Source organism: Equus quagga, chromosome 3 (assembly GCF_021613505.1).
Source record: "Equus quagga isolate Etosha38 chromosome 3, UCLA_HA_Equagga_1.0, whole genome shotgun sequence".
In the NCBI taxonomy this organism is placed as follows: domain Eukaryota; kingdom Metazoa; phylum Chordata; class Mammalia; order Perissodactyla; family Equidae; genus Equus; species Equus quagga.
The window spans coordinates 96,258,202-96,280,395 of NC_060269.1; the positions used below are offsets into that span (position 1 = coordinate 96,258,202).

Genomic DNA, 22,194 nt, shown 5'->3' on the forward strand with positions numbered 1-22,194 from the left:
AATAACCTGGTGGGCCAGGCCGCGCGCGGGCTCCGCCTCCAGCCCTCCTAGCACCGCCCTGGCTCCTCCTCCTCCTTCTGCTTCGGCGCTTCCCCGGGCGCCGGCTGTGGCAGCAGCGGCCGTAACTCCGGCCACCTGAGCCCGAGCTATGCGAGCCGTGGACCCGGGCGCGCGCCCCGCGCTGGCGCTGCTGCTGCTGCTGGCCGGGGCCGGGGTGGCGGCCGCCGCCTCGCCCCCAGCTCCGCCGCTCTTCAACGTGAGCCTGGACGCGGCCCCCGAGCTGCGCTGGCTGCCGGTGCTGCGGCACTTCGACCCGGACTTCTTGCGCGCTGCGATGGCGCACATCCTCGGGTGAGCGCGGGCGCCGGGGCGCGGCTCGGGATCTCGGGGACATCACCGGCGGCCGGGGGCGGAGTGCGGAAAACCCCAGACGCGCGCTGCCCAATGTGCTCCAAACCGAGACTCCTTAGCTGTCCCCTCCCTCTGCGACAGCCTTGCCCTCCATCCCCTCCCCCTCACCCCTGGCCTCTGGAGTGTGCAGGGGCGGCGGGGACCAGAACCAGAATTGCGGCTGCGCTGGGCAGCGTGCGGGTTAGCGATGAGCCGGCGCGGCTGGGTTGGCTTTCAAGTTCGGTGTCACCAGTGGCCCGCCCGTCCTCGAGCCACTCCGGGTCAGGGTGGCGCGCGAGTTGTTGCCCTTGGCTGCTCGGCTGTCTAGTAGGGGACGCAGCCCACGTCTTCTTTGCAAGCCTCACTGGCCTTCCAAGACCGCCCCTTTGGGGACCATGCTCGCTCCCTGTGTCGGAGTTTTCTTTTCCCCTCCTGGACGCTGAAGATTGGGTGACCCGGGGCCTGGACTGTCTGCTCTCTGGGGAAGGGAGGCACCTAGCATTCACTCCTTAAGGATGAGAGCCTTAGGTACCAACCCCTCCCGCCGCCCTCCCATCCCCCGACAAACACACACTCGCACCCCTCCGACCTCTGAGCAGATCAGACACCCTCGTGGTTCTTCGTTTCTAGGGATGGGGTCCCCAAGTGGGTCCATACGTTGCTTCAAAAGGCGGTCGGAGTGCTGGAGAGCTTCCTGCCGCAGCCCTTCACCGACGAGATCCGCGGCATGTGCGACGTCCTCAACATCAGCCTGGCCGACGGCCTCCTCATCAACTTGGCCTACGAGTGCTCCGCGTGAGTGCCCCACGCTGGCGCGGATTAACGTGGGACTTCCTGGGAACTCCTGCCACACCTGAGTGGGAGGAGACATGTTTTCAGTTTGGTAAAAACAGGGTGGTGACTGGGCTGCCCAGAAACCGCCAGCGCTTCCTCTTTGCTTCTCTGGGTGAATCTGAGCAGCAGATCATGGGCTTCGAGAAAGAAAGCAACTTCTTTGACCTCAGTACTGAACTTCTCCTCTGCCTGAAGCCCCTTTTTCTCCCTCTACCTATCCAGCCAGCATCCCACTTTCGAAACTCTGCTCAACATGTACTTTTCCAGGAAGTTTTTGGAACAAACCCCGCTGGAGTATGGACCCTCTAAGTTAACCCAGTGACCTTCCAGCCTTATAACGCAAGGGGTCGTCCCAGGACTTATTTGTCCCCTGTATTTTGTCCTCCACGTTTCCTACGGCTAGTGAGCCTGACTCCTCTTTCCGAGTCTGTTCCCTCCAGGGCTGGGGTCTCAGGGAACACTGTTCTGGCTAACAAGGCCGGCCAAGATTTGGTACCCAGAGTGGGCAGGATAAAATGGCACACGGAAAGTAATAGGGAGTGTGTGGTTGATCCCAGGCAAAGTGCAAGGGAAGCCGTAAGTCTTTAATGGCTCAGTAACAGATCCTGGAATTAAGTGAGGTTTGACTTGGTTTCTGCCTTCAGGACTTGTTTTGCCACCAGACCAACTTCATCCAGTAACATCTTGTAGATACTTATAGCTTCTGGCAGCCAAAAGGTGATTTAAAAAATATATATATATGCTTGGGATAAGGAAACCTTACTGCCCCCTGGCATCTTCCCGGAACACCTTGGCAGAGTAGGTTAAGGAGTAATGTGGGGGCCAGCCTCGTGGCCCAGTGGTTAAGTTCCTGTGCTCCGCTTCGGCGGCCCAGAGTTTGGAGGGTTCGGATCCTGGGCTCGGACATGGCACTGCTCGTCAGGCCATGCTGAGCCGGTGTCTCACATGCCACAACTAGAAGGACCCACAACTAAAATATACAACTATGTACTGGGGGGATTTGGGGAGAAAAAGCAGAAACAAGTAAAAAAAAAACAAAACGCAAGATTGGCAACAGTTGTTAGCTCAGGTGCCAATCTTAAAAAAGAAGAAAGAAAAAAAAAGCACTGTGACTGCCTTCCTCTTTAGGGAAATATTTTAAAACACGAGCTTGTTAAAGTGCTTTTCAATTGAACTAAGTTAATTTTGCCATTCCTCATCTCCTACCCCCATCTTTTTCCTAGTCTATCATGTGGCTTTCTCAATGAAAAAATTATCACTTTTTACTTTCACCTTCTTTTGTTGGAGTCACTGTATTCAAGCAGATAAAGCAAAAGTTCCAGTAAAAACACTCTAACTTTTGGATTTGATATTAAGGTATATACTGAATTTCATGACAACAGAAAGCACCATCAGACTCCACCAGCATTAACAAAGGAAACGTTCTGTTTTCATTTCTGATGTAAGCCTTTTTGAATCAGAGTCAGACTAGCTACCCTTTCTTGAGCCCCCTGGGTGCCAGGCACTGGAGACGGTATTACCTGCTGTGATGTGGAAACTAAGCCTCAAGAGGGACAAATTGCTGAAAGTCAGTTGGATGGTGAGTGGTCAGAGGTGGTACTAGAAGCACGTGTCCCCACTGCCCTGCGAGGCCCTGTGCTTGTGGGCCACCTCACGCTACAACGTTTGGGCATGACATGGAAGCTCATTTTGAAAAATCATCTTTGAGAGAGATTCTACAAACTTTGCTTTAGCCAATTCCAGTGTTTTATCAGTCCCTTCCTGGACATGAACTCTTTGAAGTTAAGATCAGAAACCTTGGAAAAAATTAAAACTTGACCAAGCTTCCTTTTTTAAACAAAAAAATTAAGTAACATTTGTTTTCTCCTAATTTTAGAAATAATATGTAATCATTATAGAACATTAGTTAATACAGAAAAGTATGAAGGAAATTAACCACAATCCTGTTACTCAGAAATGACTGTCAGGGGCCGGCCTGGTGACGCAGCAGTTAAGTTCGTAGGTTCCGCTTCTTGGTGGCCCAGGGTTTGCTGGTTCGGATCCCGGGTGTGGACACGGCACCCCTTGGCACGCCATGCTATGGTAGGCATCCCACATATCAAGTAGAGGAAGATGGGCACGGATGTTAGCTCAGGGCCAGTCTTCCTCAGCAAAAAGAGGAGGATTGGCAGTAGTTAGCTCAGGGCTAATCTTCCTCAAAAAAAAAAAAAAAAAGAAAAGAAAGAAATGACTGTCAATCCATCAAGGTATTTCCTCTCATTTGGGTTTGTGTGGATAGAGATGTCTCCCCCCACTCCCACCCCCCAGAAGTGGACATGCTGTATGTAAATAATGTTCCACATAACATTACATATCCCCAGAGAAAATGGACATTTAAATATCTTAACAAACCTTTTCTTCTTTTCCTCAAAATACTTCTCTCTGGCTGGGAGTTCTTAAAGTATCCTTTTTTCTTATTAGCTCTGTGTAGGGAGCTCTAAGGGGAACAGGAAAAGTGCCAAGCCCCTAAAAAGGTGACCATTTTCCCAAGGAGACGAAATAAAACCTTTGTGGGATGCAATGGTTTAGTGCCATTGCGCTTGCTCTGAGAAATTCAGTGGAGAGGTGAGCTTGAGCTGGCTTTGAATGGTGTGTTAAATAGATGACACTCTGCCAAGCAGAGCAAAGTTCAGAGGTCAGGGTGAGCCCCAGAATGGGTCACTTTCAGATTTAGATTAGGATGAAATCCTCGTTCAGTATGTTTTCAATGCCACGTGTGCTGAGGGCAAGGGTCAAGTAACACGGAACCAACACTGGTGAGTTGTGTCCAGTAGTGCTTTTCATCTTGAATTGTGAGTCCCTATTCTCGTACAAGGATTATGTGGTGTGTGTGTCTATTATAAGGAAGAAAAACTGTTTTACTTTAAGGACTTATTTTAAAAACAAAACACTCATTTTCCTTTTTCTTATTTTTCTCATTCGTTCATGTTGGACTTCTCCCTTTTCTCAGATTCTGCACCAGTATTGTGGCTCAAGACTCCAGAGGCCACATTTACCATGGCCGGAATCTGGATTATACTTTTGGAACTTTCTTACGCAAGTTGACCGTGGATGTGCAGTTCTTAAAGAATGGGCAGGTATTGTCCGTAGACTATAAGATTCAGAAATCAGAGCGACTTGCTAACCCAAATTAGCAATCATTTGGATGGCTTGCTCCTTAAGTGTGTTATTGGTTTAAGATACAAAAAAATCAAACTCCTGGAAAACAAAACCACGAGACCGTTACATCAATTAAGCTTAGAGAAAGAAGGGTCAATTATTACTGAACTTTTCCTTAAAGAGGTCAATCAGTTTTCCTTAGGGAAATCTCCATCGGGGATGATCATTTGTCCACTGCTCTGCTGAGTCAGCTCTTCCCTCTGCTTTCCCATGTCCTGGCTGCTTCTGGAATAGGGAGGGGCGGCATAGTGTCACGGCTAGGAACACCCAACTTTGGGGTCTGACAGTCCTGAGTTTGAATCCTGCTTCTGTCACTTCCTTCCTTTAAGAACATGAGAGATTACTTAAACCCATTTTGTAGACGACAGCTCAGAGAGGTTAATAATTACTTTATGGAGACAGTTATAAAGGTTCAGTGAAGTAATCTGTGGAAAGCATGTGGTAGATGCTTGGAAAATAGTGGCCAAATAAGAAATGGCCCTTCACTCACTACTCTCTTATGTATCATCCTTAAAAAATTATACCTGGATCACTTTATTTTCAACACAGTCCCTTTAGAAGTATAATCTAATATGTGCTTTTGTCATGTTTCTGTGTAAACGTCTAGCGAGATAGCCTTAATCTATGTTCACTGAGTACACACAGCATGTTATTGCAATGAAACAGAATAGAGCACACAAAAGCCAGATTTTGGCTTGGTAGGACATTGTTTAAGGACGAGGACCTCATTTCATGTGCTCTTTGCGTTTAGGGGTTGACTCCCAAATACTGAAAACTCATTTACTAAATAGTCATTTGGTCATCTGCTTTTACAAACAAAAATTTCTCATAAAAAATTCAAAAGAGCAGCGAAATTTAAAGTTAAAGTTTCTCCTTTCCCAATTTCATACCTTTACTTCACCACTATTAACAATTTGATTTATAGCTGAAGATTTACTTCAAAATGGTTTTGTTTTGTTTTGTTTTTAAAGTTTGGGACCTGAGCTAACAACTGTTGTCAGTCTTCTTTTTTTTCTTTCTGCTTTTTTCTCCCAAAATCCTCCCAGTACATAGTTGTATATTTTTAGTTGTGGGTCCTTCTAGCTGTGGCACATGGGACACTGTCTCAGCATGACCTGATGAGCGGTGCCATCTCCACGCCCAGGATCCGAACCGGCAAAACCCTGGGCTGCCAAAGTGGAGCGCGCGAACTTAACCAGTCGGCCACGAGGCCAGCCTCCAAAAATGGTTTTAAGTGGTGACAATGACAGAATATACATGCAAAATAAATTCTGAAAGGAAATCTGCTAAAATGTACATGGTTATTACCAAATGATAGGACAATAATTATTTGCATTTACTACTTTAGCTTTTCTCTATGATTCTACAGTGAGCAAAATTCTTATAAGTAGACAAAGGATTAAATGCAATAAAAATAAATTATTTCTGGGGCTGGCCCAGTGGCGCAGCGGTTAAATGCGCATGTTCCCTTCGGTGGCCCAGGGTTCGCCAGTTCGGATCCCAGGTGAGGACATGGCACCGCTTGGCAAAAAGCCATGCTGTGGTAGGCATCCCACATATAAAAAGTAGAGGAAGATGGGCACGGATGTTAGCTCAGGGCCAGTCTTCCTCAGCAAAAAGAGGAGGATTGGCAGCAGTTAGCTCAGGAGTGATTTTCCTCAAAAAAAAAAGAGAGAAAGGAAAAATAAATAAATAAATAAATAATTTCAACTGTTCTCTCCAGAACTCAGCCTAAGTAACAGTTGCTGCTTCAGTTGTGTCTCTTTCTCCTGGAGCTCCCGTGAGAAGTGGTCTATTGGTGTGGCTTTTCTCTCAGTGCTCCGGTTATTATGCCGAACTTAGCAGTTTACACTTGGGTATTGTCTTTATGCTGAGGCTCCTGGCTAAGAAATTGTTTTGCTAAATTAAGAACAGATTATCCACACAATTGCTCTCTTATCCTTGTTGGGTGTTCATAATTTTAAAAGTATTTTCACATACAGGACCTCATTTGATCCTCCCAGCAGCCCTGTGAGGCAGGCACGAGTCAACATTTTCATCCTTATTTTCCAGATGAGGGGGCCAGGCCTCACAGAGACTGACTTGCCCCAAATCAGATGAGGGAGATGTGGCAGAGGTGGGACCGAACCCCGGCCTCAGCCTGCTGTTAGCTTTCTTCCCCAAAACTTGGCCTTAGACTGTAAATTAGAGTCTCTTGCCACAGCTAAGGGTGTATGTTAACTGACCTGCCAGAGACAATTGGAAAGCACAGACATCTAGAAATAGAGTCAGTTTTTCAGAGCTGCACGATACAATATCTTACAAATTACATCTTATAATTATTTATAATTATGTATTATAAAATATCTTGGAAACTACAATGTGATTTTAATTTTCATAACTTTAATTTGCTCAGTCCTTCAAGAGTGACGCTAACACCAGGATCAGTGTATCAAGCAAATAAAGTGAGGGCTTACATTTTGTAAGGGCTTTAGTAGCAAGGTGGACTTACTGCCGTCTTACTGCCGTGAATGGAAATGGGAGAATTCATGGAAGGCCCTCGGTGAGTCTAGGGGAAAAGGTCATTTATAAAAATAAAGCCACTGCATTTTTCCCTTGTAATTTAGCCACTTTGTAATTTACACCCAGATGAGGTAGAAATAAATGATTAAATAAGAAAGATTACTGACTTAAGATTCAGTTTTCTAACAAAAAATATTAACTTAGGCCTGTTCATTTCTCAAATATAAAAATCTTAGTTAACCTTTATTGAACAGCATGAGCCAGGTACTGTTCTAAGTACCTCTTTTAAAAATGAAGTCTAGGGGCTGGCCTGGTGGCTCAGCAGTTAAGTGCGCACATTCCACTTTGGCGGCCTGGGCTTCGCAGGCCCCAATCCCTGGTGCGGACATGGCACCACTTGGCAAGCCATGCTGTGGTAGGCGTCCCACGTATAAAGTAGAGGAAGATGGGCACGGACGTTAGCTCAGGGCCAGTCTTCCTCAGCAAAAAGAGGAGGATTGGCAGCAGATGTTAGCTCAGGGCTAATCTTCCTCAAAAAAAGAAGTCTAGCATCCGAAATAACTGCTAGAGTTTGATTTTTCTCCTCAGGGCCATATAATGGTGTCTTGCAATCATTAGCACTCATTACTTTAAAGTGGGAGCAATTCTTATAACTCATGGGAACATCGTGAGGATTAAATGAAAGGTGTATGCAAAATCATTTTTTAAGCATTAAAATTTAAATATGACTGTCACTGATAAACAATCTCACTTGTTCCCATTTACTTCACAAAACTTATAAGATGCATGATATTTATCTCTTATAAAAAGTCAACACAAGTTTTTAAATCGGAGCCCATTTGCGACTTCTAGGATGGGGCTTCTTTAAGGTGTATGGACCCCTGAGTGAGGCCTGTTGATCCCTTCTCAGAATAATATTTGATAAATACATAAAGTAAAGTGAGAAGGATTATAAAGAAAACCAGTTATGTTGAAATACAGCCATTTCAATGTTATACTTTTTCTTAACACATTAAATAGTAATGTTTAGCAGCGCGTCTAATAACTACCGTGATTCCAGAGTAGTGATAAGTATGAATGACATTTCAAGTTATCTGCCACCACCATGATGTCTGTGAAAATACATAATGATTTCTGCTGGTGACAGAGTTGTAGGCACAGCCACGACTGCACGATTTGTTGCCTACATTCCTTATAGAAGGAGCGAAGTTGCAGTTAGAGGTTAGTGAAAATAAAGATGGACCTTTTTTCCCATTCAGGGTGACAGATCCACTGAATTCTGTCCATGGGCCCCAAGGTTAAGCCTTCTAGAAGGCCATTTCAGAGTTTTTATTCTATTTATTCATATTATGAGCCTATAAGAAACAAAATCCATGAAATTGTGGGACAAAGCAGGTGATTTTAATGTGTGTTTGGTTGGAATGTTAAAATGATACTTTATCTCTTGATTTCAGATTGCGTTCACAGGAACCACTTTTATTGGCTACGTAGGATTATGGACTGGTCAGAGTCCGCACAAGTTTACCATTTCTGGTGACGAACGAGGTAATCACAACAAACTCCCGAGTGTTTTTAGCCATATTCCTGTTCAGTTTTACTTGAGTGCTTCTTTCACTCACCCAATATAGCATGGTAGAGGAACACCTTCTACACTACCTGGCAGGGACTTCCATCCTGGGGGGAGACGGGCAGTGCACATGAAGGAAAGAAGCTGATTTCAGGTAGTGCTGCATGCTACCTAGAAAGGAAAACAGGAAGATGTGATCATGAAGGAGGAAGTGGGCCGGTTACTACAGGTAGAGGGTCAGGGAAGGCTGGACTCACACCATCCAGGAGCCAGGTCTGCAGAAGCTGGAGGAAGACCATTCTTGGTGGATTCCAGAAATAAAAGATGGTAATGTGGCTACAGCATGGAGTAAGGGGGGAGTAACAGTAAAGGTAGAGAGGAAGGCTGAGGCCATGGTAAGGGCCAGGATGAGGAGTTGGATTGTAAGCATAATGGAAGCCTTAGGAGAATTTTAGGTCAGGGAATGAACAGATGTGATTTAGATGTTTTAACTGTCACTTTGGCTGCTCTGTAGAGCTTGGACTGTGTTGGGATTGGATGGAAGCAGAAGACTGAGGAATCTATTGCAGTAATCTTGAGGTTGTATGACGGCATTATACAGGCAACATCTGTAAAGCACTTTACAGTGCACTTTCTCTTAAGTTTTTTCTTTGGACCCTCACAACAGTCCTGTTAGATAGCCAGGGCTGATGTTATTAACCCTATTCATCATGCAGAGGAAGAAAATAAGGCTATGAGATGAAATAACAGCTAGTAGTTGGGAGAAGTGGTTCTCCAACTGATCTCTGGGGTCGTGGCCCAGTTGCTGTGTTTGTTGTACAACCTACGGCCATTCCCTCCATCTCAGGGTATGTCGTTCCGTACCACAGTACGTGGGGAGCCCAGAGATAAGCTAACTCTTGTCTCTGTCTTCAGGAAAATGCGGCTGGATGAGGAGAAAGACATACACGAGGAAACTCTTAAAGTTTAGTGTTGGTCATCTGATGGTCCCCTGGTCGACTTCATGTTGTTGTTATTTCCTTTGGTTAGGTTTATTCTTACCTGTTTGCATAAGGCTTTCCCAGCAAGATGCTGATTGGGTATATATCAATGTTCGTGGTAGTCAGGTCTTCACCCTAATGTATATTTGCAACATTTTCTCAAATGTCAGCTGTGAGTGAGATTGGTTCTCAACCAGTGGTACCCAAACCATGGCATGCCAGTTACTAATATTTTACACAGAATGTCTGTAAACACATGTATATTTATTAAAAAGATGGGCTTTGTTTCCATTATCTTGTGACTCAAATTATTTAGCTAACTGTTTGTAGAAGGTATGAGCAGTTTAAAAATAACCAAGTTATTCTGTAACATAAAAATTTAATTAAATATTGTCAAACCACTTTTTAAAAACTTTTAAAACCTTATTTTAATGAAAACTTGTCTGCTATGATTGAGTTCAAACACCTGAACAATAAGGTAACATGTCTTGGTTAGTATAGGTAATTAAGATATTTAGTTAAGTTTCTGGACATAATGAAGAGTGCCAACAGTGCCTCTAACTGCCCTGGGAAAGGAAGGGGATCTGAGGAGGACTAACAAATGGCACCAAGTGTGGGAGGCTCAGCAGACCACCTGGTGGTTAAGATCTCAGACCCAGCCTACCTGGGTTTATATCTTGGTGCTATCACTTGCTAGCTAGGTGACCATGACCAAGGTGCTTATCCTCTCTGTGCTTCAGTTTCCTCATCTGGAAAGCAGGGATGATAGTGGCTGCTGTGAGGATGAAATGAGTTCATGTATGTCAAGTACTCAGGGCACTACCTGGCACAGAGCGAGGGCCAGAGAAGCATTTGTTGTTATTGTCACATTTCCAGGCCTGACCTCCCTCCGAATTGGAGTACCCGACCACCTTCTCAGCATCTCCGCTTTGATGTCTGTTGGGTCTCTCAAACTTGATCTGCTTAAGTAGATCTCTTGCTTTTTTCTTTCCCCTTTTCTTGCCCTCACTCTGCCTCCACCCAAATCTGTTTCTCTCCGGGTTTTCCATGTCTCAGGAAATGGCACTTCTCTTCAACCAGTTGCTACCAGGAGAATTCTTTGACCCCTCAGTCCCTAAGTTTTGTCAGCTCTTCCACCACAGCTAGACTCCACCTGTCCATTCTCTCTACCTCTACGGCTGGGCTAGCTGCCTTCGCGCCTCCACTGCTGCAGCAGCTGTCCCTCTGGTCTCCCTGCCACTGTTCTCATCCTCCTCTGATTCTTTCTCTACCCAGCAGCTGGCACTAGCAGGCTGTTCCCCTGTTTAAAACCTACCATGACTTTCCATTGCACTTATACCAAATCCAAAGTCCTGACTCTGACCTCAAACTCTATCCCGTCACCTCCTGCACCCCACATTTTATGCCTCTGTCCTTCTCCCTCACTCTGCCTGCACCTCACCTCACCTCCTTTCTTTTCCTGACATCTGCCAAGCTTGTTCCTGCCTTTGGGCCCTGACACATTCCAGCCTCCTGTCTGGAATGTGCTACCCATCTTAGCTAAATGTCCACAACCCAGACAGGCTGTTCTTACGCTCCTCTTGAAAGGAGTCCTCCCTCGTCATTCACGATTACATTGTTCTGTTTTATTTTCTTTATTAGAGTTATCAAAATTTTCTTTAGTTAATGGTACACTAGTTTCTTTTGTTCCCTGTTAATTTCCAAAGGTCTGGATGAGATCAGGATATGTCACATAGTTAGATGCTCATTGCTTATTTCTTGAATGAAATTTTTTCTTTGGAAATCCCCTACAGAGATTTTTAAAGACATTAAAAAGTAATTTTGGAGACTAATTATAAATTTGTTTATTTGTTTGTTTTTCTTGGTGAGGAAGATTTGCCATGAACTAATGTCTGTTGCCAATCTTCCTCTTTATTTTTTTTTTTTTGGTTGAGGGAGATTAGCCCTGAGCTAACATCTGTGCCAGTCTTCCTCTGTTTTGTATGTGGGTCGCCGCCTAGCCTAGCTGACGAGTGGTGTAGGTCGGCACCCAGGATCCGAACCCATGAACCCAAGCCGCCAAAGTAGAGCACGGTGAACTCAACTACTAGGCAACAGGGACAGCCCTGTAAATTTGCATTTTTCGAAAAATGTAAGCCCAAATCAAACAAAGTTCTGAAAGATATGAGTTCTCTACAGTCTTCCTAATACTGATTGGGCCACTTCTCTTGACAGCTACGTAATTTTATTTTGCCTGGGGTAATTAATCAGGAATGATTTCCTTTAACATAATTCTAGTTGTTTCCAGGCACAAAAGGTTCTGCTTTCAAATATATATTTTTACATGTTTTTATGGTTGCCGTGAAATTTGGGCTTAATCTTGAAAACTGGATGCTAGTAAAATCACTCCTCATCCAGCAACCTTTCTCTCCCATCAGCTTGTACTGTGGGAAGAAACGAGATTTAAGGAATTTTTCAAAGTGGCACTTGGGCTGCAATTTGTGTATGTACTTATTGTTCCTTCCTCGACTCGGCAGCTAAAGGCTCGTGGTGGGAGAACATGATCGCTGCCCTCTTTCAGAGACACTCTCCGATCAGCTGGGTCATCCGCACTGTGAGTATGTTCACTGTGCAGCCACCTCCCCCGACCTCATCTTCTACACTGTGTTCGTGTGGGGATGCTCTGTGTCACTCAACAATGTTGTCTTTAATGTAAGAAGCTCCTTAAAAGAATAGGCATCTAAAGGTTTGCAAAATGCACATCAACCTTTGTGATAATACGTATTAAAGATAAAATAAGGCTGGACACTAAAGTGAGAGTTATAAATTATAATTATAAAAAATTATAAATTTCCAGTTATAAAATAAATAAGTCATGGGAATGTAATGTACAGCATGGGGGCTATAGTTAATAATCCTGTATTGCATATTTAAAGTTGCTAAGAGAATAGATCTTAAAAGTTCTCACCACAAGAAAAATTTTTTTGGGTAACTATTTGTGGTGATGGATGTAAACTAGATTTGGGGTGGGTCGTTTTGCAATATATACAAATATCGAATCATTACATTGTACAGCTAAAACTAATGTAATGTTATGTGGCAATTATACCTCAAGAAAAATAAAGAAAGTGGTTAGGACAGATTTTAATCAGTAGTAGACTGTTGCCATAGGGAAACGTGTCCAACATGAACTGAACTGAACTCTGATTTGTACAGAGGTGACTGGGTGTTTTAAAGGAAGAATGAGGGAATGGGAGGGGGTGAGCAGGGCCTCAGTAGAGTCAGAAAAGTGAAAAATTACAAAAAGGAGGGGCTGTCCTTGTGAACCCTATCTGGGATTGCTCACTGGCTCTTATCGAAGTTAGCCTCCTACTCTCCTGCAGGGACTGGGGCCAGGGGCCCTATCTCCAGGTGTTGCCTGGAACAAACAGTAAAGTCTTTTGACAGCTTTGAGTTTCCTCTGGCAGGTATTCTAAGAGGGGCTAGGGTCATTTTAGGGATGTGGCCTTGAGGTGTTAGAAACTATGTTATCATTTGTTCAAGTCTTTATAGGCCAAGGTTAAGGTCTAATCAAAAAGAGGGCTCAGAGGAACTGGCTACAGTTTAGTCACAGAGAGACTCTTCATCATAACCTAGAGTTTTCTGCAATAGCTCAGCACAATGTTCAAATTCACCCTTGTTTGTATCACCAGCTCTTTCCTTGTTGTTATTGAAGAATAGTCAATATTATCAATATGCCGTAATTTATTTTCCTGTTGATTTCTAGTTTGGGGGGCTATCATGAATAAGGCTGGTATAGAAATTCTTGTACGAGTCTTCTTGTAAACATATCAGTTGGGTAAGTACTTAAGAGTGGAATTGCTGGGTCATAAGTAGAAGGATCTTTAATTGAGGTATAATGCCATGCGGTTTACATGCTGTACAATTTATCTATTTAAAGTATACAACTCACTGGTTTTTAGTTTATTCAGAGTTGTGCAACCATGACTACAAGCAATTTTAGAACATTTTCGTTCCTCTAAGAAGGAACTCTTTCCCGTTAACAGTCACTGCCCATCTCCTCACTTCCTGAGATAGACAGTAAGGTACCTGCCTCACCCTGACTTTGCTGCCTGAGGGAAGTAAGCCGCCACTGCCTGCAGTATTTCTTACTGATGTTCTTTTGCTTCGTTCTCGTAGAATTCTGTTTGAGGCAATAGATTCTTTGATAGTAGTTGGGGATGGTATAGGCAATATAATCAAAAAAGTATTTCATAGCTCCTATTGCCTCACTTTATAATTTTACTGAGTTTAGAACAAATCAACTCAAGTCTAAATACGTCACCCTGACAGCAGTATGTATAAGGCAGGGAAGAGGCCACAGGCCCTGCTGTCGGTTGATGGTTTATGGTGCTGAATGACAGCACCTCTGCAGACACTGATATTTTGAATTTTTCTTTTGTTTGACCCTATGCCCGCCCCCACCCTTGACACTGTGTCTTGGCGGTATTCAGGATGAGTGAGCAGAAAATGTACTTCTTTCAAAAAGTGGTGGAAGAGTGATTGGGAAGGGCAGGCCCTGTACCCCAGGATGGTCTCGAGCAGATCAGCTTGAGGGAGGAGCACCTATGGAAGCTGAAGATTTGGAAAGTGATCCCCTTAACCGTCCGTGCCACAGACCTCTGGAAGTCTTCGTGAGCCCCAGGGTATCTGAACACCAGTTAAGCTCACTGCTCTAATGTAGCACGCTCTCTTTCATCTCCAAGCCTTTGCCAAACTATTCCATCCAGCTGGAACTCATCCCTACCCCCACTCCCAACCCCAAAACCACCACTCTCACTAGTCTAACTTGTCTCTTTGGCCTTAGCTCCTGTGATTCCTCCTCGAGATGCCTCCTCAGCGCCCTGGGTGAGGATGGGTCCCCTGCCATGACTTCCACAGCATGTCCTTCTCCTGTGTTGACACTCATTACACTGTGTCACCCTTGCCTACTGACTTTCCTCTCATCCTTGGAAATATGGGGAGAACGAGGACCAGCTCAGTCATATTCCCTTTTCTGTCTCCATGCCAGCACAGTGCCTAGCACATAGTAGGTATTCAAGGAATACCTGTTGAAAGAGCAAATGAGTGAAGAAACATGGGGAGTCCTTTTTGATGGTGACTTGCTTAGAGAGCACGCAGCCCATGTTTGGTGAGCCAGGCCTAGAACTTGTCAATAGTTCTTTCCTTTTGTGAGAAAAATCCCGCTGCAGTTGGCTCCCCACTGAGGTTTCTCCCATCTCAGGAGCCCTGATGACAAGAGGATGAGGTCAGAGCAGTTCAAGATTCATGGCTTAATATATCAGGAGAATGTGCTTTGGACCATTTGTCCATCAGTTGGTGTGAAGAACTGCTATGTGTAATGATGCTAACGCAGGTTTGTCTTTGTTCAGACCCTGAGTGAATCAGAAAACTTTGAAGCAGCTGTTTACAAATTGGCCAAGACTCCCCTTATTGCTGATGTTTATTACATTGTTGGTGGCACATCCCCCCAGGAAGGAGTGGTCATCACGAGGAACAGAGGTGGCCCGGTGGACATTTGGCCTCTAGATCCTTTAAATGGAGCGTGAGTAGGATTAAAGGCCCTGGTTATTTTGTACCAATTATCATTTTTTAATTGGTGAAAATACAGGCATTTTTTTATTCCGATATATTTCTTCTTTAACTATGTCCCAATGACCTTGGATAAGACAAGGCGGTGTGTTCTGTTGTAGGTGGTTCCGAGTTGAGACAAATTATGACCACTGGAAGCCAGTGCCTAAGGGCGATGACCGAAGGTGGGCCTCTACCCTTTCTGGTTTGCAGTGTTTTCTTGTGGTCGGGCGAATGTACCCCTCCTTTTACAGGAACTGGAGAGGACTACAGGGGCATCCTCTCCCAGATGTACCTGGGCCCCCTCGCCAGTGCCTTGGCTGGGATGGGAGAGTGTCGTGTGGAGGAGAGCACTGGAGGAGCCTCTTTGGCAGTTGGTTGGATGTTGGGAGGGCAAGGCTAGCCCTGGCCTCTGGGTCAGGAGCCCTAGATTCCACCACCAGCTCTGCTAATGACTCACTGACAGATGGGCCTCTCTTCACCCATCTGTAAAAGGAAAGGAGAGAACAAGATTCGTGGTTTTCTATGGAATTCTTTTTTGGAAGGAAAACATTTCCCATACTTGAATAAGTAAATAAACCAGTTGGGGGCTTTCACTGTCCCTTCTAATTTTGAAGATTCTGTAATTATAAATTGGTGCATCCCCAAAGCGCAGGTGGTTCTATTTTCCCTCTTGGCTTTACTGCTGTACGTGTTTGGTGGCGACTGCTCAATTCTGCAGCAAGGCGTTTTCACTGGCCCAGCTTCCCGGAGCAGACGTGGCAGTGGGCCCAGTTGCTGAATGAATTCCATTCAGTCTGGGACTAGGCGGGACACGTGCTTGGGGGCCAGAATCTGTTTTGAGGAAAGGAGATTATGAGGCTAGACCTTGCATTGTGCCACCCAAAGTGAGAGCTGGTGGAGTGCGAGGTTTCCTGAAGTGACCTTGACCGTTGTCCTTGCAGAACACCTGCCATCAAAGCCCTTAACGCTACGGGCCAGGCAAACCTCAGTCTGGAGACGCTCTTCCAGGTAACTTGTGTCATAATGTCCAGCTTTTACCCGAGATGTTTGGTGTCTTTGTTAGGAGTGATTAAAAAAAATTTTCTCCTCTGACTTTAAGCAAATGTGGTAGATAAAAATGTAAGAGTAAGTTTTACCTGGTTGAAAATATTTGAAAGAAAAACCAGATGACATTTGCTGAACTTGTTTCTGTCTAGGTGAACATATCTATCTTCACCTAAGTTTTTCTGCATATTAAAAAAAGGGCACAGTTGTCGTATATGTTCTTTGTTTAGAAGGAGAAAGGATTCAAAAGTCTGTAACTCACCCCGAGACACGTGGAAGTATTGTGATTATTTTCTTCCTATAGATATTCGACATGTGTTTCTTCTACCTTTTAATAGTCTTTATGATATGCTTGTTTCCTGTGCAGGTTTTGTCCGTGTTTCCAGTTAATAACAAGTAAGTGGCATGTTAAACACATTCGTACGTCACCTGGAATGGTGGCCTTGCTCACGCACGCTGGCTGAGCAGGATCTGAGGGCTCCGGCGGGGCAGGCTTTCTGGGTGCTGTGGATACAGCAGAGGGCAAAACAGTGTCTCTGCTCTCAGGGGCAGTGTTCTACTGCTGGTTGGGGGGAGCGCAGATAATCAAGCATATCCTAAGGCAGGTGAGAAGGCCACGAAGAAAAACAAAGGTCAGGAGGACAGAGTGATCCAGAAGGAGGAGGCAGTGACGTGTTCATCCTGAATCAGTCTGTTAGGTGGGGCCTGCCTTCACTGGTTACGAGCTCCCTAATTTCACTCTTTTAGAACTAAACTCTAGACGCCTTTGGCTTTCCTTTATCTTCCCAGGGAGTTTCTGCTGCCCCCACGCTCGTTCCACGGATAATTCAGTATCTGAGTTAATGTTTCCCTTTTAGCCTGTTCTCTTGAGAGTAGCGTCCTGTGAGCAGTGGCTTCTTGGGTCTACAGCCTGGGATTTTTCCCACATGCTCTTCCGGGTGAAGCCCTGGGCTGTGGCCACCACTGCCACAGGAAGCTCCTAGTTAAACCTGAGAGGCAGCCACCCCCGACCGTGTACAGGTAACTCTAAAGGTCCACTGCGACCATCACAGCAAAGCAGAAGAGCCCAGATTGTCATCGTCCCCCTCAAGAGGTTGCCCACTTGCGTCCTGCACACCCAGGACCAGCTCAGTAGGAGCGCAGACGCCTCCCTTTGCTCAGTGAGATAGGACTTAATTTACTAAAATAAGAGAGGAAGCGTCTGCAAGTCAGTACAGAGTTCGGTCTCCTCTTTTCCTTCAGTAACTTCCCAAGCCCAGCATTTCTTACTTTCTCATCATCCACTTCTGCTTTCCCCAAGGCAAGAAGGTCAAAATGGTACACTTCAGGAAATAGCCTAATACGGATAAAAGCTACACAGTGATTTTTAGTTTCAAATACCCAATTGATTTTTTTCTTTGCAATGATCCTCTTTTACACAAATACAAAATAGTGGTTTTCCTGGTTGGCTCCACAATCACTTTTGGGTCTGGGTGCTTTAAGATTGCTTAGGTGTGATGACGTTTTTAAAACTGGCCTTATTCTTTTCACTTTGCACCGTAATAGGAATATATCTTCAAAATATCTCTTTGAAAGTTTTTTCTTTAAGTATGGCCTGATAAAAAGATTATTGTTAAAAAGTTTATTCCATAAACAATATTGTAACAGCCAAATACAGAAAAACAAATTAGTATTTTACCACTGGAACAGAGGAGCTGTTCGGGTAACAAATGAGACCTGATGGGATGCTAGTAAACTACCTCTTCAGAGGTGAGGGAGCAAAAAACAAAAGACTCCCCTGATTTGTAGCATTTATTGACTTCTGTGATGTAAATAGTCCGACCTGGCCTTTTTCACGTTTACGATGAGCTCATAACTTCCTGCATATTGAACGATCGGCTCTCGGCAGCCTGTGGGAGCCGCTCCAGTGCACCCCTGGCTGTACCCGCTCCAGTAGGGCATAATTTTGACCTTTTCATATTCATTTTAAAAATAAGGGTTAAAAACCTATTTTTGTGTCCTTGCAGTTTTCAAAATAATTATGTAAGTGAAGACTGTATCTTTTAAAAATTAGTATTATAATAAAATAGTTATATTTATTTTAATAAAGCATTTTTCATGCTGTGAACAGCCCTTATAATTTTGAATAGCTGATTCATAGGTAACTGAGTGTAATAGAATTAAGCATTCTCTCGGTAAAACTTTTAAAATGGGGCTAACCTTGTAGCTGAGTGGTTAAGTTCGCACATTCCACTTTGGCAGCCTGGGGTTCGCCGGTTCAGATCCTGGGTGCAGACCTCACCTCATCAAGCCATGCTGTGGCGGGATCCCACATAGAACTAGAAGGACTTAAAAGTAGGATATACAACTATGTACTGGGGCTTTGGGAGGGGAAAAAAAAGGAAAATTGATAACAGATGGTAGCTCAGGGCCAATCTTCCTCACCAAAAAAAATTTTGTATCTTAAAAAAACTTTATTAAAACTCTGAAATAAACATATTTGTACCTTTCCCCTCCTTCTTTTGAGTTATTTCCCTTGGCTAAATTCCCAGAAGTAAGGTTACTGAGTAAAAGGCTATGAATGTTTAAATGGCATCTGAAATGTTTTGTTGAAATAGAATTGTTAGAAATTAGAGACAGTTTACTGAGTAGCATTTTTCCCTACTGTATAACTGAAACCCAAGAGGAACTGCATTTAAATGATAGTAACCACTGAGCCAGAATTAACACAGAGCCTTAACTCTCAGGCCCTTTACATGTAATGATTCCTGTCAACCAAGGCTGTTCACAAGGTGTCAGGTTAATAGAAGTCAGTCTGAACAGACGCAGTTAACTCTGTACTGCCCCCTTGTGCTGTGCTACAAAACTACACTCCCCTGCATTGGAATTCCATCCTCTGCTGTGGCTATAAGCAGAGAAAATATTAAAACAGTGGTGGAGAATAGAATTCTGACTAAAGTAAATAAGCAACCAGGATCCTGCTCAGGGAACTTCCATTACCCTTGGACGAGCTCTGCACGTGCTCATAGTGCTATCTTCAGCTGGGCTTATGATTCTGCTGTGGGGCACTAGGGCCCTAATTCTGCCTATTCCTGAACAGCCCAGCTCCAGATGCTTGGAGCATGCACCCCAGCTGATGTCCAGGACAAGAGGTAGATGAAGGGAGTGCAAGGCAGGGGCCCTACTGTGTGTGTGTGCATATGTGTGCACTTGTGCTTAAGTTGTTAAGGTCTCTTGCTAGGCAGAATGTTGAATAAATGCCACTGTAGTTTTCATCCTTAGATCTGGACAAGTGGGCCCCTCTCTTGATCCCTGAGCTTTATAGGCTCCACTCTGGCCTTGCTCTGTCCCTCCCTTGAAATAAGGAATCCACTGGGCCAGGGGCATTTGCCCCCTGAGTCTGGCCCAACTACTCAGAACCCTGGAATTCTCATCGCCAAGCCCATTTCCAGGGCCTGTGTGGTCAACTTCCCTGGGGCTGTTCTCCTGACAGCGGCGTGCAGCCATTGTGGACATCCTGTCCCTGATGGGAGGCCAAGGGCTGGCTGTTTGCTGGGGGTCATGCATGAAGCCTAGATGCAAAGGCCAAAGTGACCACATACGTGCCACTTGTGGGGTAGGGCGGAGCATGGGTGAGGGCCAAGGCCGGCTCTGCCTCACTGCCACAGCGTGGAACTCTGAGGAGTCTGAGAATTTTAAATTTGAACCTGGCCTTCCACAGTGTTGTCAAAATAGGAGGAAAGAACACTTTGTGTGGTCGCTTGAATTGTAAATTTTAAATATTCTGACATACGTGTGCCTCTATTTGTATTCTCGTCCCAGGTCTCCAGTGTTAGGGAAGGGCCTGGTATTTTTTTTTCCTCTTTGGAGTATTAGGGAAAATGATGTGTATATAAAAACTCTCATTATTTTCAGCTACACGATTTATACCACGGTAATGAGTGCTGCCAGCCCAGACAAGTACATGACTAGGATCCGAAACCTGGGTTAAAGGTCAGTAAGCAGAAGAGTGAATTCACCTGTGCTATGAAAGCTTTGCTAAAGTTTTTTTTGGGGGGTGGGGCAGCTAACGGGGAGGTGAGTATGTGCTGGTATTTCATAGAAGATGGCAGCGTCTTCAACATTTATACGTACAGACAATTTTCTGACAGGCATCTGGCATATGATTGTCATTTGTGTCAGATTGATGTCACTAATAGGTATTTATTTTGAATTGTTCGTATGAAAGCTAATCTTCTGGTGCCCAGTGCCATTTGCCTCTTATTCAAACCCTCTCAGGGCGAAGTGTCATCTCTTTGCTTAGGCAGAGGGGTGAATGTCGAATAAGCCTTGTGTGTCCTCAGATGATAGTGAGGCAGGCCCAGCACTTTTGCAGCATTTACTTTGCAGACAGATACTGAAGGCAAAGGCCACTTAGAGAGTGTATTTTAGGCATCAGTGAGCCTGTAGATAAGGGCAGACAGGAGGAAACAGCAGGAATCCTTTCTGCTCTCTCTAAAATCGGACTTCCTGGGCAGCTGCCTCCTGAAAGGACACCTTTCTCTCTTGCAAGGACCTTCTGGAGTCCGTAAACCTGATATTTTGGTCACCCACTTACTACGGGGATGTTTAACATCAGTGTTTGAATTAAGTTCATTTATTTTTTTTTCTTCCCTTTACAGATGATTTTTTAAATATGAAATTCTTGAAGAGCTGCACTTTAAAAAATCAAGTAAAAGGATCGTATTGTTTTATGAACAATCCAGGCTCCTTCCTCCTGAAACTTGTCAAGCTTGTGAAGCAGGGCTGGAGGATGGCTTTGCAGCTTGTTTTGGTAACGTGGGTAACAGGCGTCTTGCCTTCGCTTCCCTTCAGGGTGTGCCGTGAGCTTCTCGAAGCTTTCTCTGTCCTGCGTGAGCAACTCCAAGATGACTGGTCTCAGAGGGCAGGCCAGATCCTTGGGCTTTATTCTCAGCTTCTCACCATAAGGCATAGCTCTGTTGTCTACCTCAGCTTATCAACTGAGCTGGCCAGACCTCTTGGTTCAGTATGAAGTGCTTCTGGAAGAGTCTGAGAAAAAAGACGCTTCTGAAAGAAATGGAGAAACCTAGTTCGAATAGCGCCTGTTTGAATGTTTGTTAGTCTGACCTTTGATCATGTATTTCTGTGTGATGGGATTCTCATTTTTCATAATGTTTCTAATGTTTTTTAAAAAAACTAATGGACCCTCCTTTTTCTAAATAGCTACTTTCATACTGTTTTTGAAAGCAATATGAAACCAAATTATTTCTGATTGTCACTGATCATTACTTCATAAGATGTTGAAAGAGATGCTGGCAAGGAGAATAAAAATTTTTTTCCAAGAAATTTGGTCTTGTGTTCTCCCTACATTCTTACGCTTGAAGTCACGTGGTTCTGAACAGCTGTCCTGAGGAACCAGCTCTCAGAGATGTTAAGTTCTTTGAGTGTCAGCATTCAAAGGCGTGCACGGCTGCTTTGTAGAATTTGATTTTTTTTCACGTGTACAGGAAAGAAACTTCTTTGAGGATGAACTCAGAAAAGGTTAAAAGCATACACAATGGAGTGGACTGGATGTTCTTGTTCAGTGTGCCAGCAGAAGGAAGGAAAATGGAATGTCTAGAGGGAAATGTTAGCCGGGTACAGATCATTCATGCCATGCCATGTTGCACACTTCCATAGGGGCCTGGAATATTCGTGTTTCTTCTTGGACAGTGTTGGATCAACACAGTTAAATTTCTGTCATCCAGTGCCCCCTTCTTTTTTCTTAACTTTTTATTGAGATTATGATAGTTTACAACCTTGTGAAATTCTAGTTGTACATTATTGTTTGTCAGTTGTGTTGTAGGTGCACCACTTCACCCTTTGTGCCCACCCCCTACCCCTCTTTCCCCTGGTAACCACTAATCTGTTCTCTTTGTCTACATGTTTAACTGCCACATATGAGTGGAGTCATACAGAAATTGTCTTTCTCTATCTGGTTTATTTCGCTTAACATAATACCCTCAAGGTCCATCCATGTTGTTGTGCATGGGACAATTTTATCCTTTTTTATGGCTGAGTAGTATTCCATTGTATATATATACCACATCTTTATCCAATCATCGGTTG

General features: G+C 44.4%; 1 protein-coding gene across 3 annotated transcripts; it reads left to right on the forward strand.

Moving 5' to 3' along the window:
- Nucleotides 1–79: 79 nt before the first annotated feature.
- On the forward strand, nt 80–21,432 carry NAAA (N-acylethanolamine acid amidase). Of its 3 annotated transcripts, none has more exons than XM_046657134.1 (11): nt 84–351; nt 1,021–1,185; nt 4,214–4,340; nt 8,379–8,469; nt 11,988–12,064; nt 14,862–15,034; nt 15,183–15,245; nt 16,005–16,071; nt 16,475–16,503; nt 20,002–20,079; nt 20,941–21,432. In XM_046657134.1, the coding sequence occupies exons 1-10, from the start codon at nt 149–151 to the stop codon at nt 20,075–20,077; spliced, it is 1,071 nt and encodes a 356-aa protein (XP_046513090.1). In that variant the 5' UTR covers nt 84–148; the 3' UTR covers nt 20,078–20,079; nt 20,941–21,432. The 3 variants fall into 3 exon arrangements, with proteins under 3 accessions (XP_046513091.1, XP_046513090.1, XP_046513089.1); XM_046657133.1 differs by having other exon boundaries at nt 85–351; nt 20,748–21,432; XM_046657135.1 differs by lacking the exon at nt 15,183–15,245 and having other exon boundaries at nt 80–351; nt 20,748–21,432.
- Nucleotides 21,433–22,194: the final 762 nt, after the last annotated feature.